Raw genomic sequence first — 19,289 nt, forward strand, 5'->3', positions numbered from 1 at the left:
ATGTTGTCCGGTCCAGGAGCCACGGTGTACCGTGTGGATCTTGGCCCCGGGCCCTCTCCTCTGCCGTATCGGTTCTCCTCTGCAGCTGACACGTCTATTAGTCATTCGTAGTTCCAAGATAAACAGGATATTAATCTGTCAAACACCGTTATTCCTTGGGAACATAAATTGCCGTGATAAAAGTTTATTTTGCGCGTTGTTTAGTGTCTTTGAACCCACAACTCTTTGTTTGGCTTTGTTTCGTTTTTACAACGCTATGAATCCCTGCCCTACAAGCCTTTCATTAAATTAGCTTTGATTACAGAAACACAGCCATCGTAATGAGGCGAGGCTTGCCAAACATGCCATGGCCCATTCCACCTGGGCCCAGTAGAGATCCTAGCAACCGCAGGACCACCGGACATGTCATTTACATTTAAGGAATTTTGCTGCCGCTTAACCAAAACGACTAACAACCATTCCTAAACACATTCACATACCGAGTCAGCTCGTCAGGAGCACTCAGGGAGAGGCGTCTTGCTCATGGAGACGAGCTAGCAACCTTCCAGTTACAAGTCAACCCGCTCTACCTCCTGAGCTACAGTCAGGAGGTAGAGCGGGTTTCTGCCTGTCGTTGGAAACCTAGGCTGCATCCGAATACTCATACTTGCATACTATATAGTATGCATTTTGTAGTATGCGAAAAATATAGGGCGTCCGAATACTCAGTACACATTCTGTAGTACGGAAGACGTTTCCGAATGTGTACTACCGCCAAAGTAAACCACGGACCTCACTACGCTATCCCACAATGCAACCGGAGTCTGGTAACAAACGAAGAAGAGATGGCTGACCCGACACCACCAACAGCGGCTTTTTATTTGTGTGTGTGTGTGTGTGTGTGTGTGTGTTCAATAAAAAAGGAAAAATTAACTTCAATCGTCTTTTTCACGGAGTAACAAATAACTGTAAATGTATTATTATTCCAAAAAAATGACTTACCAAATGTCCACATATTTACATCATAACCTGCCGGTAAGTCGCTCTACGAGATGACCGATGACGACGCCTTCTAGCAGCGATATCCATTTCAAGAGCCATTCGCGTAGAAAGAGACATTTTTTATTTAATAGCAACGATAACAAGACGGAAAACAGGTCAATTTTGCCGCCATCTGGGGGGAGATACGTCATCTCCAAACATCCGGTGGAGTTTAGGCGGTGTTCGGAAGCGTTCGGAGGCGTTCTACGCATAGCTGTAGACCGTACTACACAGTCAAGTGTAGTATGGTCAAGTAGTAGACACTGGACAGAAATAGTATGTACTAAGTATTCGGATGCAGCCCTAGTGAGGGACATGTCTTTCAGGGTACATCATCCGGACGTCAAACTTTTGCTGTCCTTGGAGTGCTCTTAGGTGTCCATGGAGTGCACTCCTCTCCTCTCCTAGGAGGTACCAGGTTCTCTGTGCTTCAGAGAGTTCTTCCCTTCATGGCCTCTCATCTGGAAGCTAGGATACAGGAGCTCAAATGCTACTGTGGTCGGCTGGAGATGACAGCCTCTGCTGTGCATCTCTACGTTTGAGTGTTACTGGATGTTAATGGGTACTCATCATATGATGCCTCTGCATCTAAAGGCATTTTAGTTCTTCTTTCTGGTAAGAAAACAATCCCATCATCCAATAGCACGGAGAACACATGCTTTGTAAGTGCGTGTGTTTGTCCGTGCGTGCTTACTTGCGTTAGTCCTGTGTGAGTGAATGCGTGTGTGCGTGCGTGCATGCATACATTCGTGCCTTCGTTTGTGTGTGCGTGCATGCCCGTGTGCGTGTGTGGGTGTCAGCAGCATGCCGTCAGCTGTCTGGATGAGTGGCAACACAATGAAAACATGCCAGCGGGACGAAGGGAAAGGGGGAAATTGTTCTAAATCACTGTCGGCTGGAGTAGAGCTCGCGCCGCGCCGCTTGCCCGGCGCTGGAACAAAGGAAATGTTTGCCTCTCTCTCCCTGTGACTGCAGAGTACAACAGTAATTACCTCCCCTCCCCTCCCCACACTCAACAAATAAATAATCAGTAAATGACAGCAGCCCCACCCCTCCCTCTCTGCCGTGGTCTCATTAGGCCCCCGCCCCTTCTGATCTGCTTATCTTATTGTCAGGTCCCGTCTCTTTCATACTCTTCTCGTCTCTTTCTCCATCGCTCCGCTCCTCCTGCTCGTTTTTTAACATTTATGTTTCAAAGCTAATTGAAGACAACCGGTCTGAGATCGCATCCGTCTCTCTGCTTGTCTGCTGACTGCATGAGCGTCCGTCCCCAAAAAGAGGGAGTGTGTGTATGAGCACACTGTAAAAGTAATTCATAGACCTGCCAGCGCTGGGAGAAAGTGAAGGGAAGACGCAGACACAGACCTACACACAATCGTGCAACCACACACAATCGCGCAAACACACACACATGCACAGACATAGACCCAGTGGCACAAACACACACACACACACACACACACACACACACACACACACACACACACACACACACACACACACACACACACACACACACACACACACACACACAGTCACACACACAGACACACAGACTCACAGACACACGCAAAGACGCACACACACACAAATACACACATGAATCTTTCGTTTTGTTGTTCTTTTTGTGTCGTTGTTTTAGACTTTTTTCCCACACAAAGCGAGCAGCGCCACACACTCCTTCTGCCGCGTGAGGAACATGGAGGGGAATTGAAAAAAGGCCAGTGGTGACACTCTGACCTACTTTGAAGAAAATGCGTTTAGGCGGGCTTGTGTGTTTGTGAGTGCCAGGATGAAGATAGGGCAGGGCAGGGTGGGGAAGAGGTGGTTGGGTGGAGATGAAGGTGGAGCTGTGAGAATACACGGAGGATGGCCAGCAGTGACTTCAGTCCCCTGCCGTTGTTCTTCATGGACCAACTTTCTTCTTCTCTAGTGGCGAGGGCAAGGGGGTCTGAACCACACAAACACACACATGCACACACACACACAGGCACGCACACACATACATACACACAGGCACACACACACACATACAGGCACACACGTGCTGACAGAAGTCTGCATATAAATAGAAAAACACACACACATGCACAGACAGGGGTTGTAAGGACAAGCCCATCCTGCGGGGATACTTGCCCCAGGAGGTTTAGATCAGTTCTCTGAGCCCTGTGGCGGGGGGGGGGGGAACACCACCTCCCATCATCCTCAGATAAGCCCCCACCCCTGGGGGGCAGTCTAAAACAGGGCAGAGCAGGCGTGGCAGGGGGTGGAGGAGGGAGAGGAGATGGAGGAGGAGTGGGAGGAGGAGAAGATTGAGCAGGAGAGGAAGAAGAGGAGGAGAGGAAAGGGAGGAGATGGAAGCCACACAAGGCCCCCCTAACACCCGGAGCAGTAATGCTGTTTGTCATCTGGCTGCTCGTTCTGCCCTGTCCCTCATCACCAGGAGGCTAGACCACTCTGCTGTCTACCGGTGGACAGCAAAGTGGTCTACTACTAGACGGGTACGGACAGGAATGATCATAAATCATCCATTGGTTTGTCCCTGGTTTGACTTGAAATAGTATGACATTTACCTGCTGCTGGGCGCTGGTAGAGTATTAATATTATTAGTAATTAATAAAGCTAGTTGTGTGGTGACTGCTCAAGTAGATTTGCTCCCAACAAACATTTTACCTGCTGATTAGGTTTGAATGAAAATAAGATGGTGTGATAATGTTTGGAATGCTTTGTTGAATCAATCCAATTTATGAGAAAATATCCTGTCAAGGAAAAGAGAAAAATAAATCATCGCAGCTTGTGTTGACCTTTATGCCAGCAGTCAACAGTAATGCTTTGTGTTCGTGTTTCAGTAAAACAAACTTCCAACACGGCCCCCTTGCACCACCCCCCCTCCACTCCTGCACTTACTTAATTATATATGAAAGGATGGAGATTGATGGAGAAAGTTGAGGAATTGCCTTCCAGGACTGAGTCCATCCATTGTCTCTGGCCTTTCCCACCCTCCAGCTCATAATTGAATAAAGCATGAAGTCAGATGAATTGCTTGTCATTCAGAGTTGGTTCAGAGACTGATGGGAAGAGCCAGGAGCCAGAGAGCTTATCACAGCTGGAAGTCCACATGACGTTATCTGTCTGTTTGGGTCTTATCAACGCTCATATACATCTTCATTAATGCCAGCTCTCTAAAACTGTCGACTGGACCCTGATACCTCTAAGGTTGCAGGACTATAGTACTCTTATTGTTGTAAATATTAACTCGTTAAAGGTCTTGTTAGCAGTATCTTCCTACTGTCGATACTGATCCTTCTCTGCTACACGGTCAGCACCAGCACACCAACGAGCGATGTGAGGGATGATGACGTGACCCAGAAATCACTAAATCACAATGTTTCCCCCAGACATACTGGAGATCTTCAAAGTTTGGATCAAAATAAGAAACTTCTCCAGCAGCCCCCCCTCTACTTAATGGCCCACTGCCCCCCCCCCCCCTCCCTCCCAACACCACTCAGAGTATCCATAATAATGATGTATTAAAACGTCAGCCGCACATGCTGGCTGATGAATCACCTCCACCTGTTAGTGCTGGATGGGTGCCAGCTGACCCGGAGTAATGCTGCATGTGGACCACGTCTCTGCTGGACTGTGACCTGAGAGGGTGTGGGGGGGGGAGGGGGCTGTGGACCACATCTCTGCTGGACTGAGACCTGAGAGGGTGTGGGGGGGGGAGGGGGCTGTGGACCACGTCTCTGCTGGACTGAGACCGATGGTAGAGGGGGGATAGGGCTGTGCTGATCTGCCCATCTATGTACTAAAACACGGAGGTTGCAGAAGCAATATGTTGATGTTTGCATAGCATCAGTCAGCACACACTTACCTGGATCCACGTCCGACCCAGTTTATAGGCTCTCTTAATCTCAGCTGTCTTCCACGGCTCTCAGTGGTGGAGGCTGTACACAGTGGGACAGACTCAGACCTCCTCTCCGTGGTGGAGGCTGTACACAGTGGGACAGACTCAGACCTCCTCTCCGTGGTGGAGGCTGTACACAGTGGGACAGACTCAGACCTCCTCTCTGAGGTGGAGGCTGTACACAGTGGGACAGACTCAGACCTCCTCTCTGTGGTGGAGGCTGTACACAGTGGGACAGACTCAGACCTCCTCTCCGTGGTGGAGGCTGTACACAGTGGGACAGACTCAGACCTCCTCTCCGTGGTGGAGGCTGTACACAGTGGGACAGACTCAGACCTCCTCTCTGTGGTGGAGGCTGTACACAGTGGGACAGACTCAGACCTCCTCTCTGGGGCAGAGGGGGGACATAGTGGGACAGACTCAGAGCTCAGCATCACACCTCTGCAGGCGATACGGCTTCAGACGGCGAGGTGAAGGTATATGAGGTCCAGACGTCCCCTCCCAGAGTGGAGGTAGTCCAGACGTACCCTTCCAGGTGTTAGGATGATTGGGGGCTCCTTTGCTCCGTAGCGGCCTGGCGGGCATAGCCCCCCCGCTGGGCCGTCTCCAGATAGGACCGCTGGATATCCCAGGCAGGCGCTCCGGCAGGAAGCGTGACACAGTGTAACAAGTGGACCCCCGCCCGCCCCCACGCAGTGGAGGGAGTCCCCTGCTCTGCCACTTCAACGCCCAGAGAAATAGACGAGGGTAGGAGAGTCTTTCAGTGTGAGAGGCTGTGAGGCGGTCGGACTCCCACTCCCCCCCCCGCCCGTTATATTCATTTATTCTCCCCAGTAGCAGGATCAGCAGCAGGAGTACCCTCACACCCCCTGGAGGCTGATAGCTAGATGGACAGGGGGTTACCTACTTAATCTGTGTGTGTGTCTCTCTCTCTCGCTCTCTCGATCTGTCTCTCTCATATCCATCTCTCGTTTCCTCTTGCTGACACTCTTCAAAGTGCCGCTCAACCCAAAGCCTTGTTTGTATTTTTAAGACATATTTGTATTTCATCCCCTTCTGTCCGTTTATGAAACAATACCGGAATAAAAAGGAGAATGGGGTTTGAAACCCTTTTGTTTTGGCCGGTCTCCCCACCCAACCTGGTCGAGGAGCTCAGACCCGTCTGGTCTGAACTCAGGTCCTGCTCTCTCTGGGACCCCATGGTCCTCTTCAGAGGCCCGTCCCAATGAAGTGGTGCGGTTTCAAAGGGGGGGTCCCCACCCTTGGGGTGTTCTGCGTCAGAATCACTCATTACATCATTCTGAAGCACTTCCTGCTCAGAAGATGACCAAGTGGGTTTGAGCTGTTACAATGGAGATAACCCCCTCCCCCTCCTTCCTGGAGCAGGCAGCCAAAGTGCTTTTATTAAAGTCTCGGGTCTTGAATTGAGCTGATAAAGGGGTGAACAGATCTAGCTTCAGGGGTTTGCTCTGCGTAGCTGTGGTCCAGGGGCTGGGGCCGCCAGGTCTGTGCTCCAGTGTGTTGGAACTTGGGACTCGGGAGTTGGAAAGTCAACATTGTTTAGACCGAACCATAAAGATAATCATCATCATCCTCATCATCCTCATCATCATGATCATCATCAACAACATCATCCTCATCATCAACAATAACATCATAGTCATCACGCAGGTCATACAAACTAGGACTTGTGTGTGGAACCCATTCTGGACTCAACCGACATTTGTCTGTAGTAACATTAGAAGAAGTAGTTATAGTAGATTATTCGGTATCTCTCTGATCGCTGCAGTCATTACATGTGTAACGGACGCTTAACCAGCTCACCACCATCAAACTGCTTCATCTTCTCTGTTCATTCAATGTCCATCTTTGTTGGCTCTGTGTTAACCTTGCAGTACTTTGCAACCTCTCTCTCTCGATTAGCAAAACAAATCTATAATATTGTCCTCTTTGTTTCCTCTGAGCTCCGGTTCCAGCGTTCATTGAGGGGAGCGTATTGCTTTTATGAACAGAGTCTGCTGGAGCTATTGAATTGGCCTCTGCTAAAAACTCAGTGTTTGCTGCGCAAACAGATGAAAAAGGGATACATACAGCTTTTTGTGCCATACACCCAAGGATTAGCAAGCCGCAGAATATGCTACTCCAGTAATATTGACAATGTTGATTTTGGCAAGTACTAGGGACAGAACATGGCTTTTGGCAGGAGACAATGTGTTCTCCTACACAACAAAATCTGCCAGAGCTTTTATATAAACAATTGGACAAATGAATATGCACACACACAGAATCTCACACACATGCATAACACACACACACACACACACACACACACACACACACACACACACACACACACACACACACACACACACACAGACACACACACACACACACACACACACACACACACACACACACACACACACACACACACACTCTGACTCCATGTTCCTGTCCCTGTTGTTCTCTCGTTCCCTCTCACTCAGGGGTGTTGAGCATTTGATTCCCATTTCAAAGCCTTCTCCGTTAAATACAGTGTCATGTTCAGATGGGAGGTATCTGCTGCAACTGGGTTGGGGCCATTGGAGCCAGTGATCTGTGGACTTGCAGTAGTACCGTATTGATAAGATGTATGGGACAAGGTGTTTTTCCTGGATAGTGGGGTTGTCTTATAAACTTTTAAATGTCAATAGAAAAATATAAAGACGATCAATTTCGATTTAAGTTTCTTGGAATAAATACTTTCATCTGGTTCCATGCTACTTCCTTCCCCCCCAGAGCAGGCCCTAACAGTTTCGTGTTTTGCAGATAGCAGACATTAGTAGACTGCGTCACTGTTTACATCTTGAGGTGCTTGCACACCGCCGCTCGGCAACCGCCCTGATAGCCGCCTCGCTGCCGGAGGGTTCAGCGCGGCGGTGTGAAACCAGCTTTAAGTTCCACCCTGTTCCTGTCCTATGAACTCTTGGGTTGGATGATCTCAGTGAAGGTTATCTACCGCAGTTTGACTCACCTCCACACCTCTCCTCTGAAGAGGACAGAGCGCCTGCATGCTCTAATCCTCACGCCACTGGGCTTGATAAAGGGGGGGTGGTCTTATATCGGGCTGGTTTTGTATTGGGGTCAATACGGTGTATTGTTGTGCTACAAAAAAAAAAAAAAAAGCTATTTCATATGCAATAGTTATGCATGATACATTAAATCATGTATCATTTAATGTATGATTTATAGAAAAGATCAAAAGAGAGAAATGCTACACTATTGGGTACTGAGTTGTTGTGACGCATCATAACGTATCAAATTGTGTGTCGATTGATGTGAACTTTCAGGGCCACTGGAGAGTCTTCCCCTTGAAGAATGCATGTAATGAACATGTATGAGATGAGGTCGGGGGCCGTGCTGGTGTTCATCTTTCGCCTTTCTCTCCTCTCTCCTAACAGATGCAGATCTACATGTACAACTCGGACGACTTCGACAGCCTAGCCGCGGCCATCCGGGAGAAGAGGACGGTGGCCGCCATGGCCGTGTTCTTCCAGGTGAGCGCTGCATGGGGTCTTTGTTCCCAAGCTGGTTTTTGTTGATAGGCATATGGGTCTAGTGGTCCCTTCATGCCCACGGTTCATTATTCATTGTGTCTGTAAGCGGCTCAGAACCGTTGTCCAGCGGTCCTCCAGAGCAGCTTGGGGAAGTGTGTGTCAGCGTTCAGGTGTTGGGTTTTCGTTATTTCTTTCCCATGCCAATTACGACCAATCCCATAGCCCACACTAGCTGGTTGGCCCTTAGGTTGGGAAACGGTTAGGTTCAGGTATTGTTCAGATATCAGGGACTAAAATGAAAGGTCGGAAATGGTAAGTAGATATGATTTCAGTTGGTTAAGTTTATAAATGCTTCTATTTCATGACAGACTGTGTTACCTTTATGTGTACATGTAGAAGTGGCATTGCGTTGAGTTAAGTTTATGTATGGTTAGGTGGATTTCTGACCACAGATAAACATTCGCCCTGTGGAGCTAGCCCAGGAGATGAACTGTTCAAGTGGAGCAGAGCGATGGAAGGATATCTTAACACTGTACTCCCCAACGGAAGGGACGCCACTCATATACACTTAGTCCCTCTTCCTCCCTCTCGGCCCATTGATTTGAATAGTGGGTGTACTGGTATAATTGTTAATTCCATCACTCTCAATTGGCAGGAATAAAAGTTCATTTGAGGCCATTGGTTGCCTAAGTGGGCTTTAACTTGGCCCATTAACCCTGTGTTAATATTCTCCCTCTCGCTTTATTCTCTTTCCAACTCACTCGGAAAGGGGAAAGGGAAAATTGTCTCGCAATATGTGGGCATTTATTTTCTGTCCACAATCAAACTGAAATTGGCCTTTCAGGACTAATTTTCTCCAATTAGAGCCCTCCTACTCCGACCTCATGTCAACTAGAATGCGTCAAACCAGGCCCCTAGCTGTTTTCAATTTATTTTTAAAAGTTGCTCTGAGAAACAAAGGAACAAACAGTCCCCCTCGTCAGAGTGTGTCCACTGCTGTAAGGGAGGCCCGTGCGTGAACATTGATGAAACACCTCACCTGAGGGCCCCAGCAGGGGATCGAGGAACATCCCCTGGACACCACGGGGTTGGTGAAGGGCAACCACAACGCAGTCAAACAAAATGCTCACCTTACCTGAAGGGGCAAAATTGGTGGTGCCTCCTGCTTATCTTCTGTTTAGAATATTCCTCCCCCAAACCTCCACCACTGTAAGCTATTTACTATTATATTCATTCTATTTACCCTTTATTTGTTTTCTTTACTCTTTTTTACCATCTCTCTTGCTTTAGCCTGGCACAGTGCAGCCTGTGCTTCTGTTAACATGGGATTAAAGCATTCCGTGGCAGACCTTAAAGATTTATTTGAACCCCTGCCAATAACTGGGCTTTCAGGGATCTCCTGAGGTTCTCTCCTAGGTCCTCTCCTAGTTACCCACTTTTGTCGCCATGCAAACAGGCTTTGTGTTTGGGCTCCATTCCTCAGAAGGGTGTTTCTCTTGATTCGCTGCTGCGCTTCTTAACATGCTCAAACACAGAGTTGTTCTGCAGTAACCTCCAGGAGTGAACACAGGCCCACTGCTACACCGGTGGGTCTTCTCTTACTGGACGTCCAAAGCTACATGCGTCGTCCACTAAAGGTTCACCCTATCTTTCCCCCACTACTGTAGCTAGATGACTATGTTGCAGTCGAGGGGAGGATGGTATGATAGTTTCTGGTGCATCTCAGTGCCCTTTGGCCCGTGCTGTGTCCACACTGATCTGTAACAATCACAGAGGCCCTCCTACCAACAGAACAAACAGTGATTTGATGTTCTATCATGTCCTCTAAGGTAACATGATGTAGATGCACAGGGTGGCTCTCCCTCAACATGTCCTCGCATATGTTCCTGATTAAAGCATCAGGCACTATTGGGAATATGCCCTATGTGTGTGTTTCATCTGGTTGTTGGAACTAAAAGTAATCAGATAAGAAAATACATCCAAACTTTACCTTTACATATTTAAATATTTGGAAGTAATTTAACCAGCTTCATATAAATATCTGAATTCAAAGTGAATTCAGCATTTATATAGAATTGTTCCTACATTAATTATTTTATTGACGTGGGAAAAAACACAACGTACAATGTCAATCAATGTAAAAGGACCTTGATTTAAAGCTTTAACCTATAGTTTTACGTTATCTAAATTAAATTCATATATCGATGACTTTCATCATTTCTATAGCACCAACTGGCACCTGACACAACACAGGCCAGTAAAAGTCAACTTACACAATACAGGCCAGTAGAGGCCACCTCACACAATACAGGCCAGTACAGGTCACCTCACACAATACAGGCCAGTAAAGGCCCCTGTAGTTGATACGTAAAGGGTGAAGTGGTGGGTATTATGTCACTCTAGTGCCCCACCTCACTTTACACACTGGACCTTGAAGTGAGGAATATAAACGCCTTCCTACATATCACTATTAATTACTTGGTACTGCTGGAATTGTCAATTTAAAGGCATTTCCGGCCTTTAAATATAATTAATAAATCTTAAGGCAAGGATAGTAGTCACTTATATACGCTCACACAGAATACCTGTGTGAGCGTATATTATGATTATTCGCCACATGATGTGTGGCGCGACAAAACTTCGGCGACAACGTGAACGGGCGACAAATGTCGCATTTGGTGTGAACGCACCAAACGCTTACCTTACTAATGATTTTACCTAAAGGAATCATGAAATGCCATTTCATGATTAATCGTATAAACCACTTTCTATTATTATTATTATTATTATTATTATTATTATTATTATTATTATTATTATTATTATTTTTATTTTTATTATTATTATTATTATTATTATTATTATTATTATTATTGGTAATTCACCATTCATGTATGAACAGTGCTTCATAAATTAGAATTTGCTTGTTTTCTGCTGCCTCACTAAGGCTTCAAAGATGCCATTATGATGTGTGGCGCGACAAAACTTCGGCGACAACGTGAACAGGCGACAAATGTCGCGTTTGGTGTGAACGCACCAAACGCTTACCTTACTAATGATTTTACCTAAAGGAATCATGAAATGCCATTTCATGATTATTCGTATAAACCACTTTCTATTATTATTATTATTATTATTATTATTATTATTATTATTATTATTATTGGTAATTCACCATTCATGTATGAACAGTGCTTCATAAATTAGGATTTGCTTGTTTTCTGCTGCCTCACTAAGGCTTCAAAGATGCCGTTATTCTGAAGTGGGACCTAAACATTAAACTTTCAGTCTAACCTTGTTTGTTTATTATTGACAGCATGTTGACAAAGAGCAAATGTTGACTCTCAATATCTGTAGGCTCAGTAATTTACTTTAGTTTAATTAGTGCTCAATTGTTTAGCTATGATTATGCCAGCCTTTATTAGCTCCAATACTTTTAATACAACCCTTTATGAATAATTCATGAATAGAAGGTGACAGCTACAGTGTTGTAAATGTCAGTGTGGCCTGCAAACTGCACTACGTACCTCAGCCATAAGCATTAAAGGCATTTCCTGCAGACTGAACATTGGATTCTACTCGAACAACTAAAGAGTCAACACTGAACGCATAACTGTGCGTTCAAACCAAACGCGACAGGGCGACAGGATCCCATACAAAGTGAACATATAGACGCGTATCGGGCGGATTTTTCGCGAGAGAAAACCGGCGACAAGTTTTGATTTGTCGCGCGACAAATTCGCTCGAGTTGAAATATTTCAACTTTGACGCGAATTTCGTGTGATGACAGCCGATCAGCGTTCAACAGCGTGGCCACTGAGTCACATGTGTAACGTAACAGCCAATCCGCGTTCAACCGTCAAACTCATTACAGTGCAGCAGGGTGAACTGCAGCATTGAGGAGAAAGTGAAAGTTGCCGTTTGCGACTCCCGGAGCTCTATATATAATATATTAGTATATAATATAATATTTGTATATATAATATCACGGTCAAAAGCTCTGTGCACCTCCGGATAGACGTAGCGCGGGGAGCTGTCATAGGGATTGGGCTTCTCAGGGTTTGTTTACCGGCGTTGCTATGTTTCCGGTCTTGTGTGTTCCAACGGTTTATTAGGTAGGCCTATCTAATAAATCTCTGTCTATTCAATACTTCATTCACTGCCTCTTCCGTGGTCATTACAATATTGTGAATATACTGCGTTTGGTCCTCCACGACTCTCCCTCTTCCACAAAAGGTAAAGACATGCAATGGTGGATATCTTGTTGTGGCGCGACAAACTCGACAAAACTTGCACAGCGACAGATTATGATGTGTGGCGCGACAAAACTTCGGCGACAACGTGAACGGGCGACAAATGTCGCGTTTGGTGTGAACGCACCAAACGCTTTAGCGTGTGTAACGTGCCAAAACCAATGGTTCCCTATCCAAAAATGCAGATTTTCAACGCCTCTAACGCGGGTAACAAGTTCAGTGTGGCCGTACCTTAAGCCATACACAAAGTATCAAATATATTAAAGAATAACAAATCATTACGTTTGGATGAATTAAATATTTTTTTTTTTATGAAACAATGAATGGGACAACATAATGTGTGTGTGCATCCAACTTGAAAAACAAGAACAAAGTGAAGGAACAGGGATGAATATTGTGTGTATATATATATGCTGTAAGTGTTAACAAGAGTGGAATACGGTGAGGAAAGGAGACGATTAAAAAAGCAATACAAATAAAATGGACGGCTGGTCATAAAACCTTCCAGCAAATGCAGATTCCACTGCCTAAAGGTACGGCCACACTGAACGCGTTATGTGTGTGAAATTACACGAGCAACAAGCCTAACCTGACGCTTGATCATTGTGTGTCACAAAAATGGTTCAACACGCCTAACGCGCCTACGCAGCCACCATCGCTGCGCTGTATTTAGGAGTTCGAGGTAGGAAACCCAAATGCCGGCGTGTTTGGGTGCATGATAGAGCTTGGATCGGGTTAGAGTAAATTATCTCGGATATAAATAACAATAATCGGGTTAATTAACTGGTGTGTCTGGTGTGTTACCAGCATTAGTAGTGTTGATAGAGAAAGAGCAGAGAAAGAGTCTGCCAAAGACGTTGAGGTTGCTTAGCAACCCAAGAGGCTGCCCATGCAAGTGAATGGAGCGTTCCCTCTTCGTCATAACTATCAAACCAAACATCCTTCACATTCACCGAGCAAACATTATGAAAGTACAATGCACATTTCTCGCTAAAAATGTTTACATAAACACTTTTAATGGCGTAACTATGTTACTATTTCCACCCACAATAAAGAGTAAGGGCCCTTACATAGTCGACGCGAGCGACGCGCGTAAACGACGTGAGTGACGCGAGCTTCGCGCTTCCTTTCATAGTCTACACAGCATACGCGAACGTCGCGGGCAATGCATGACATGCAATACACCACTCACGCCATGGGTGGCAGCAGAGTCACCGGTGTTTTCGCGGGGGGACGTTCCAGGTGACGGTCCGATCAAAGTGGATACGGAAGAAGAGTGATGAAGCGCAGAGATAGGCGGTGGTATGTGCGCCCTTTAAATACCACACGAGATCAGGATGGGGAATTTGTTTCTCTGGTGCTTCCAATGCGAAGTATGGACGAGGAGAGGCATTTCCAGTATTTTCGGATGTCGGCGCCAAAGTTTGATGATCTCCTTTCGCGAGTCATCCGATATCTTCCCGACTCACCAAAACCGGCCCTTGTCAGGGAGCAGCTGGCAGATTATTTTTTGTCAGATGCTGGCGTGTTTCCCCACCAGTAGGCTACAATGTGCTACGATTGGGTATGCGCAGCGACCAATAAATGTATATACATTGGTCACTTGGAAGCATGACTTTTGATTAATTAGTTATCATGTTACACAAGTTACCTCATTTGGTTTACGTCAAACTCATTAATTCATATCCATATAAAATGTTTGTACAACGAGCTATTGCCTTGACAGATGAATGAATTATATAAGTGTAGGCCTATAGCCAAAGGCTTTAAGCTATAGCGCATAATGTCCACAGAAATTATATGGTAGGCAACATTATTAGAGAAAAGGGGTTTATTTATCAAATACAGAAAATAGTCCCACCATACATGCACACATTTTTAATTCACTACACACTCACGCTTTCAAATTTCATTCACTCAAAGAGGCTACTGAACTTATGTTTCACACAGAACATGAACATTTATGTTTCACAGAACGTGAACACAAAACATTACGTGATTAATTCAAATAGGCTAATTCTAAAACAAATAAGGCCAGCAATAGAACGAATATCGGGTGACAAGAATATCATTAAAATGGCTCACAATCCCGCATCAGCTGTCTGATATCGCGCATCAAAATAGCACTTTGACCCTGTGGAACGGTTCGCATAAAGTGGCACAGATAATTTGTAAAAGAGACGTCAAGTCATTCTTATCACGTTCCCGCATCCTCTCATATGTTCTTCTGTAAATATAACCTATAGTAGTAATAATGTACAATATTTGCAGTATCGCCCCCACCGACAACGCTTGGTATTGCAGGAATCGGCGCGTCGCGTATCAAAAATTTGGAGGACGCGTTTTGCTACGCTTCGACGCTTAATGGCGGCCGAAGCGTCGCGTTGCGTAGCCTTTTGGACGCGTAAGCGTAGCGTTGCGTCGACTATGTAAGGGCCCTAAAGGTAAGGCCACACCAACCGCGTTGCTCGCGTTAGGGGCGTCGAAAATCGTCATTTTTGCATAGGGAACCATTGGTCTAGGCGCGTTACACGCGTTGAAGCGTTGCGTTAGGGGCGTTAGACGCGGCAGTTGCACGTAATTACGCACGTAAACGCACTAATGCGCCCAACGCACCAACGCCCGGAGTTCAGGAAATTGAACTTTCAAAGCTCCAACGCGTGACGCTTAGCCGCGATAGCCAATCAGCGTGGAGCTTGACCCGACGTCACTGGCAGAGTAGTGAGCTTGCACAGAAGCATACAGCCGATATCTTTCTTTATTCTGGGTGGAAATAGTAACATAGTTACGCCATTAAATGCTGAATGGAAACATTTTTAGCGAGAAATGTGCATTTTACTTTCATAATGTTCGCTCGGTGAATGTGAAGGATGTTTGGTTTGATAGTTATGATGAAGAGGGAACGCTCCGTTCACTTGCATGGACATGGACTCATCTAGCTGCGTTGGCGCGTTGACGCGTTGGAAGCGTTGAACCACCACACACTGATCAAGCGTCAGGTTAGGCGCGTTACTCGCGTTATACAACGCGAGTAACGCGGTTGGTGTGGCCGTACCATAAGATGTCCGCCATGTGCTTCTGTGGAAGCGTCACGCATTACTCGCGTTAAAAGTCAAATTTTTGAACTCGGCGCGTTGGTGTGTTGGCCGCGTTGGTGCGTTTACGTGCGTCTGCCTCGTCTAACGCCCCTAACGCGCCGCTTTAACTACGCGCCTTAACCAATGGTTCCCTATGCAAAAATGCTGATTTTTAACGCCTCTAACGCGCATAACGCGTTCAGTGTAGCCGTACCTTAACATCTGCACGCTGTGAAGGAGGATGCAGCACAGGGCTCCAGACTTATTTTATTCACTAGGAGCACTGTGGCCCCTAACTGAACATTTTAGGGGGGCAACCAGAAATTTTAGGGGCACACACCGTTAATCAACATGCCAACCAAATATTCACATTTCTACTAATTTTCACTGTATTACTAATAACTATTTTGATAATAGATGCAGAAATTACAATGCGCTGTTCCAAATTCAGTGTCACAGTTTATTGTGATTCTCATCTATCCCAACGGTTGAAGCAGAGTCCTGCATTGGTTCGGATGACCCGCACAATTTTTGATGAAACGAGTCGGGTCGGACGCCTGAACACCGCGGGTCGGGCGCGGGTTTTGCGATTGCGGGCGAAACTTCACCGGTGCTGGATATGTTAATCAGGAGCGGAGGAGTCAACTCAAACCGTCAACAGTGGATGATGTGCTTTTTTTGCACAGCAATCTAAAGCACCAAGCCAAACACCAGATAGTGTAATTCCCATCTAATGTTTCTAATTTTCCATCGGGTGCGGGTCGGGTGTCGATATCAATTTATAGTGGGTCTGGTCGGGCTACTGTCGGAACACGGGTCGGATGCGGTTTGAAGTATTGCGGGTACGGGGTTTGTAAAATAAGACCCGTGCAGGAATGACTTGCACTGGCACACTAGCCCAAGGTCGGAAGAACGAGGCAATGTGTGCTTGCTCATTGTAATCGCACGTAGTGAGTGCGTGTGAACTCTTTCTCCTTCGCACAGACGTTTAGGGCGCTCGATAATTTCTAGGACCCTCCCCCTCTACACATTAACCCCTTACAGGGGCCATTCCCTATCCTTCTTACACTCATTGGACTGCAAAAGATTCCAGATTCATTGACGCACCCCTTCCACGTTTAACGTGTAAAAAAAAAAGGGTTGATTCACTGGTCGCACATGAGCGACCAGATGGAAAATCGGTCGCACACTCTCAAATTTTGGTCGCAAAATGCGACCATTTGGTCGCAGTCTGGAGCCCTGCAGCATGTAAAGCTGGAGCCAGGAGTCAAGTGTTTGAGATGCTGAGTGTTTAGAAAAAAATCCTCTCCACATATATCAGGCTGAGGTTTGTTGAAACGTGTTGGAACAAATATGACTAAGAACAACGAAGCAGACATACAGTAAGTGTGAACAAGAACAGCAAAGTAGAGCCAGGGGGTATCAAATAAAACAAAGTAAGTCATGTTTGGAACAAATGTGTGAACAGGTGTGCGTGTATATCTAATTTGAAAAACAAGAACAAGGTTCAGGTTACTTTATTCGTACCCGTAGGTAAACTTGTGTTGCAGTTACAAAGTAAAGGAACAGGAAGGAATATTTTAAGTTATTAATAAACAAACAAAATACTCAACATACATCAGGCTGAGATTAAGGGTAGCAAAGTGCATCAGGTCGAAAGGAAGAACAACAATCGAGCCAGCAGCCGTTGCCGCCGCCACCTCCAGCAGTCGCCACCACCAACAGCCGTCGCCAGCACAAGTTGCCATCACTAGCTGCAGAAGTCAACACCACCATCCTTCGCCACCACCAGACAGCTCAAGCAGCCATCGCCTCTAACAGCAGCGACCTGCAGCAGCAGTGTTTGCCAGCACCAGCCAGCTCAAGCCACCAGACACCGCCATCAGCATCAACCATCAGCAGCATCCACCATCAGCAGCCGCCGCTGCCAGCACCAGCAGCCACCACCTGCAGGAGAGTGAAAATAATCCCACAAGACCTTGAATAATCTGTCATTTACCAAGATAAAATATATAATTATGCTGTGCACGTACAAATAAAGATCAGTATATGCATCATAGAGGCCCGCTGATATAATATAGAAAGTTGACTATTCAAAAGAGGTAGCTATTTAATAAATGTATCCCTGTGTCATGTGAGTCCAGCACATTATTTTCTGGACTGTCCCATTGACTCAACTTTAAGGACCGATGCTGCAGCGGCTGCAGACTCGCACAGATTGTTATCTAAAGTAACCAGGTCTTTACTGCTCTCCTCAAAGGGATTCCCATTGCTGAGGAACAGCTCCATCAGGTCTTTGGTGTGACGTTGAAAACGCTGCTTTGATGCTGATCCTTCCTCATGATGTGGACGCGATTCTGAGTCATCACTGTCATTTACAGTGGTATACTCCTCCAGGACAGGGCTGATTTCCGGGTCAGTCACAATCCAGCGTTCCAACATGTACGGGTTCTCTGTGAGGCCAATTATGCCACCCACTCCTTTCACCCTTGTGTTGGCTTGCTCATTTGCTTGGTCAAACGGCATAGCTGAAAAAGGCTGATTGCTGCGAGTTACCGTCCAATGTCCCTTTTCAAACTCTGCCCGGATACTATCTGGGAGACAGTCGTTGTCCTTTATAAACACTGGAAGCCACCGGGCATAGTTATGATGCCCGAGTGCAAAGAAAAGAGGAACAATCATCTGCAGAGTTGTGACCATGAGTTTGATCTTCCGTTCATGATGTGCTCGTATGAACATGAATATACTCTGTTGGTACTTGTACACAAGCAGCCAGAAGGAGAAAGTTGGGCTCTTATGGGCAACTCTCTCAGCCCAGTCCTCAAGGACCATCCCGGTTCCACTGCCCTCATAGGCTCGCTTTAGAAGGCTGTGGAACTCCATGGGCATATCTTGTTCTCATCAAATTGGATGCCTCCAGAAATGATGTGGCTGCTGCCCCTGAATTCACTAGCCCAGCTTCTTTCAGGGCTTCAGGCCATCCAGATCCACACAGAAGATCTCCAATGGTATTCCAAAAAGCCATTTCAATGTGGAGCCCACCTAACATCACCAAAAAATTGTCTTCTCCGAAGATGTCAGGGAAGGTCCACTGCAATTTTTTTGCAAGGTCATAGACGGGTTGGTCCACTACCATTACAGGGACTTGTTGTGGGTTGAGGTGCTCAGTGTTTTTTTTCAGCAGATTCATTCCATGGTGAATCATTTCTGGGGTTGCTGCTTTGTCATGAAAAAGCGGCAGGAGGGCCTCAATGCTTTTTTTAGGGCTGTCCAACAACATCAGATCGAGCAGCATGGAATGAAGATCACATTATTGGAGTGACACTTTCTAAATCAGAATCAAGATAGAGGGTGTCATTTACTGCATTCATCCATGCCTCTTCATGCTGTCTTTCTGCATCGAATGAACCTCTCACCACTTGCTGCACAACTTTAACTGGATCACCTGGGCCCACAGGTGGTACAGATGTATACGAATGAGGCAGGATGGGTCCTA

General features: G+C 46.2%; 1 protein-coding gene across 5 annotated transcripts in view; it reads left to right on the top strand.

Annotated features, from left to right (window-relative positions):
• The window catches only part of ptprga (protein tyrosine phosphatase receptor type Ga), a 302,814-nt gene that overhangs the window by 189,704 nt on the left and 93,821 nt on the right, over nt 1-19,289 (top strand). For all 5 annotated transcript variants that reach the window (XM_030374883.1, XM_030374886.1, XM_030374885.1 and 2 more), the window contains exon 5: nt 8,368-8,463. In XM_030374883.1, coding sequence (XP_030230743.1) covers nt 8,368-8,463 — 96 coding nt within the window. The remainder of the gene's footprint in view (nt 1-8,367; nt 8,464-19,289) is intronic.

Source organism: Gadus morhua, chromosome 13 (genome assembly GCF_902167405.1).
Source record: "Gadus morhua chromosome 13, gadMor3.0, whole genome shotgun sequence".
NCBI lineage: Eukaryota > Metazoa > Chordata > Actinopteri > Gadiformes > Gadidae > Gadus > Gadus morhua.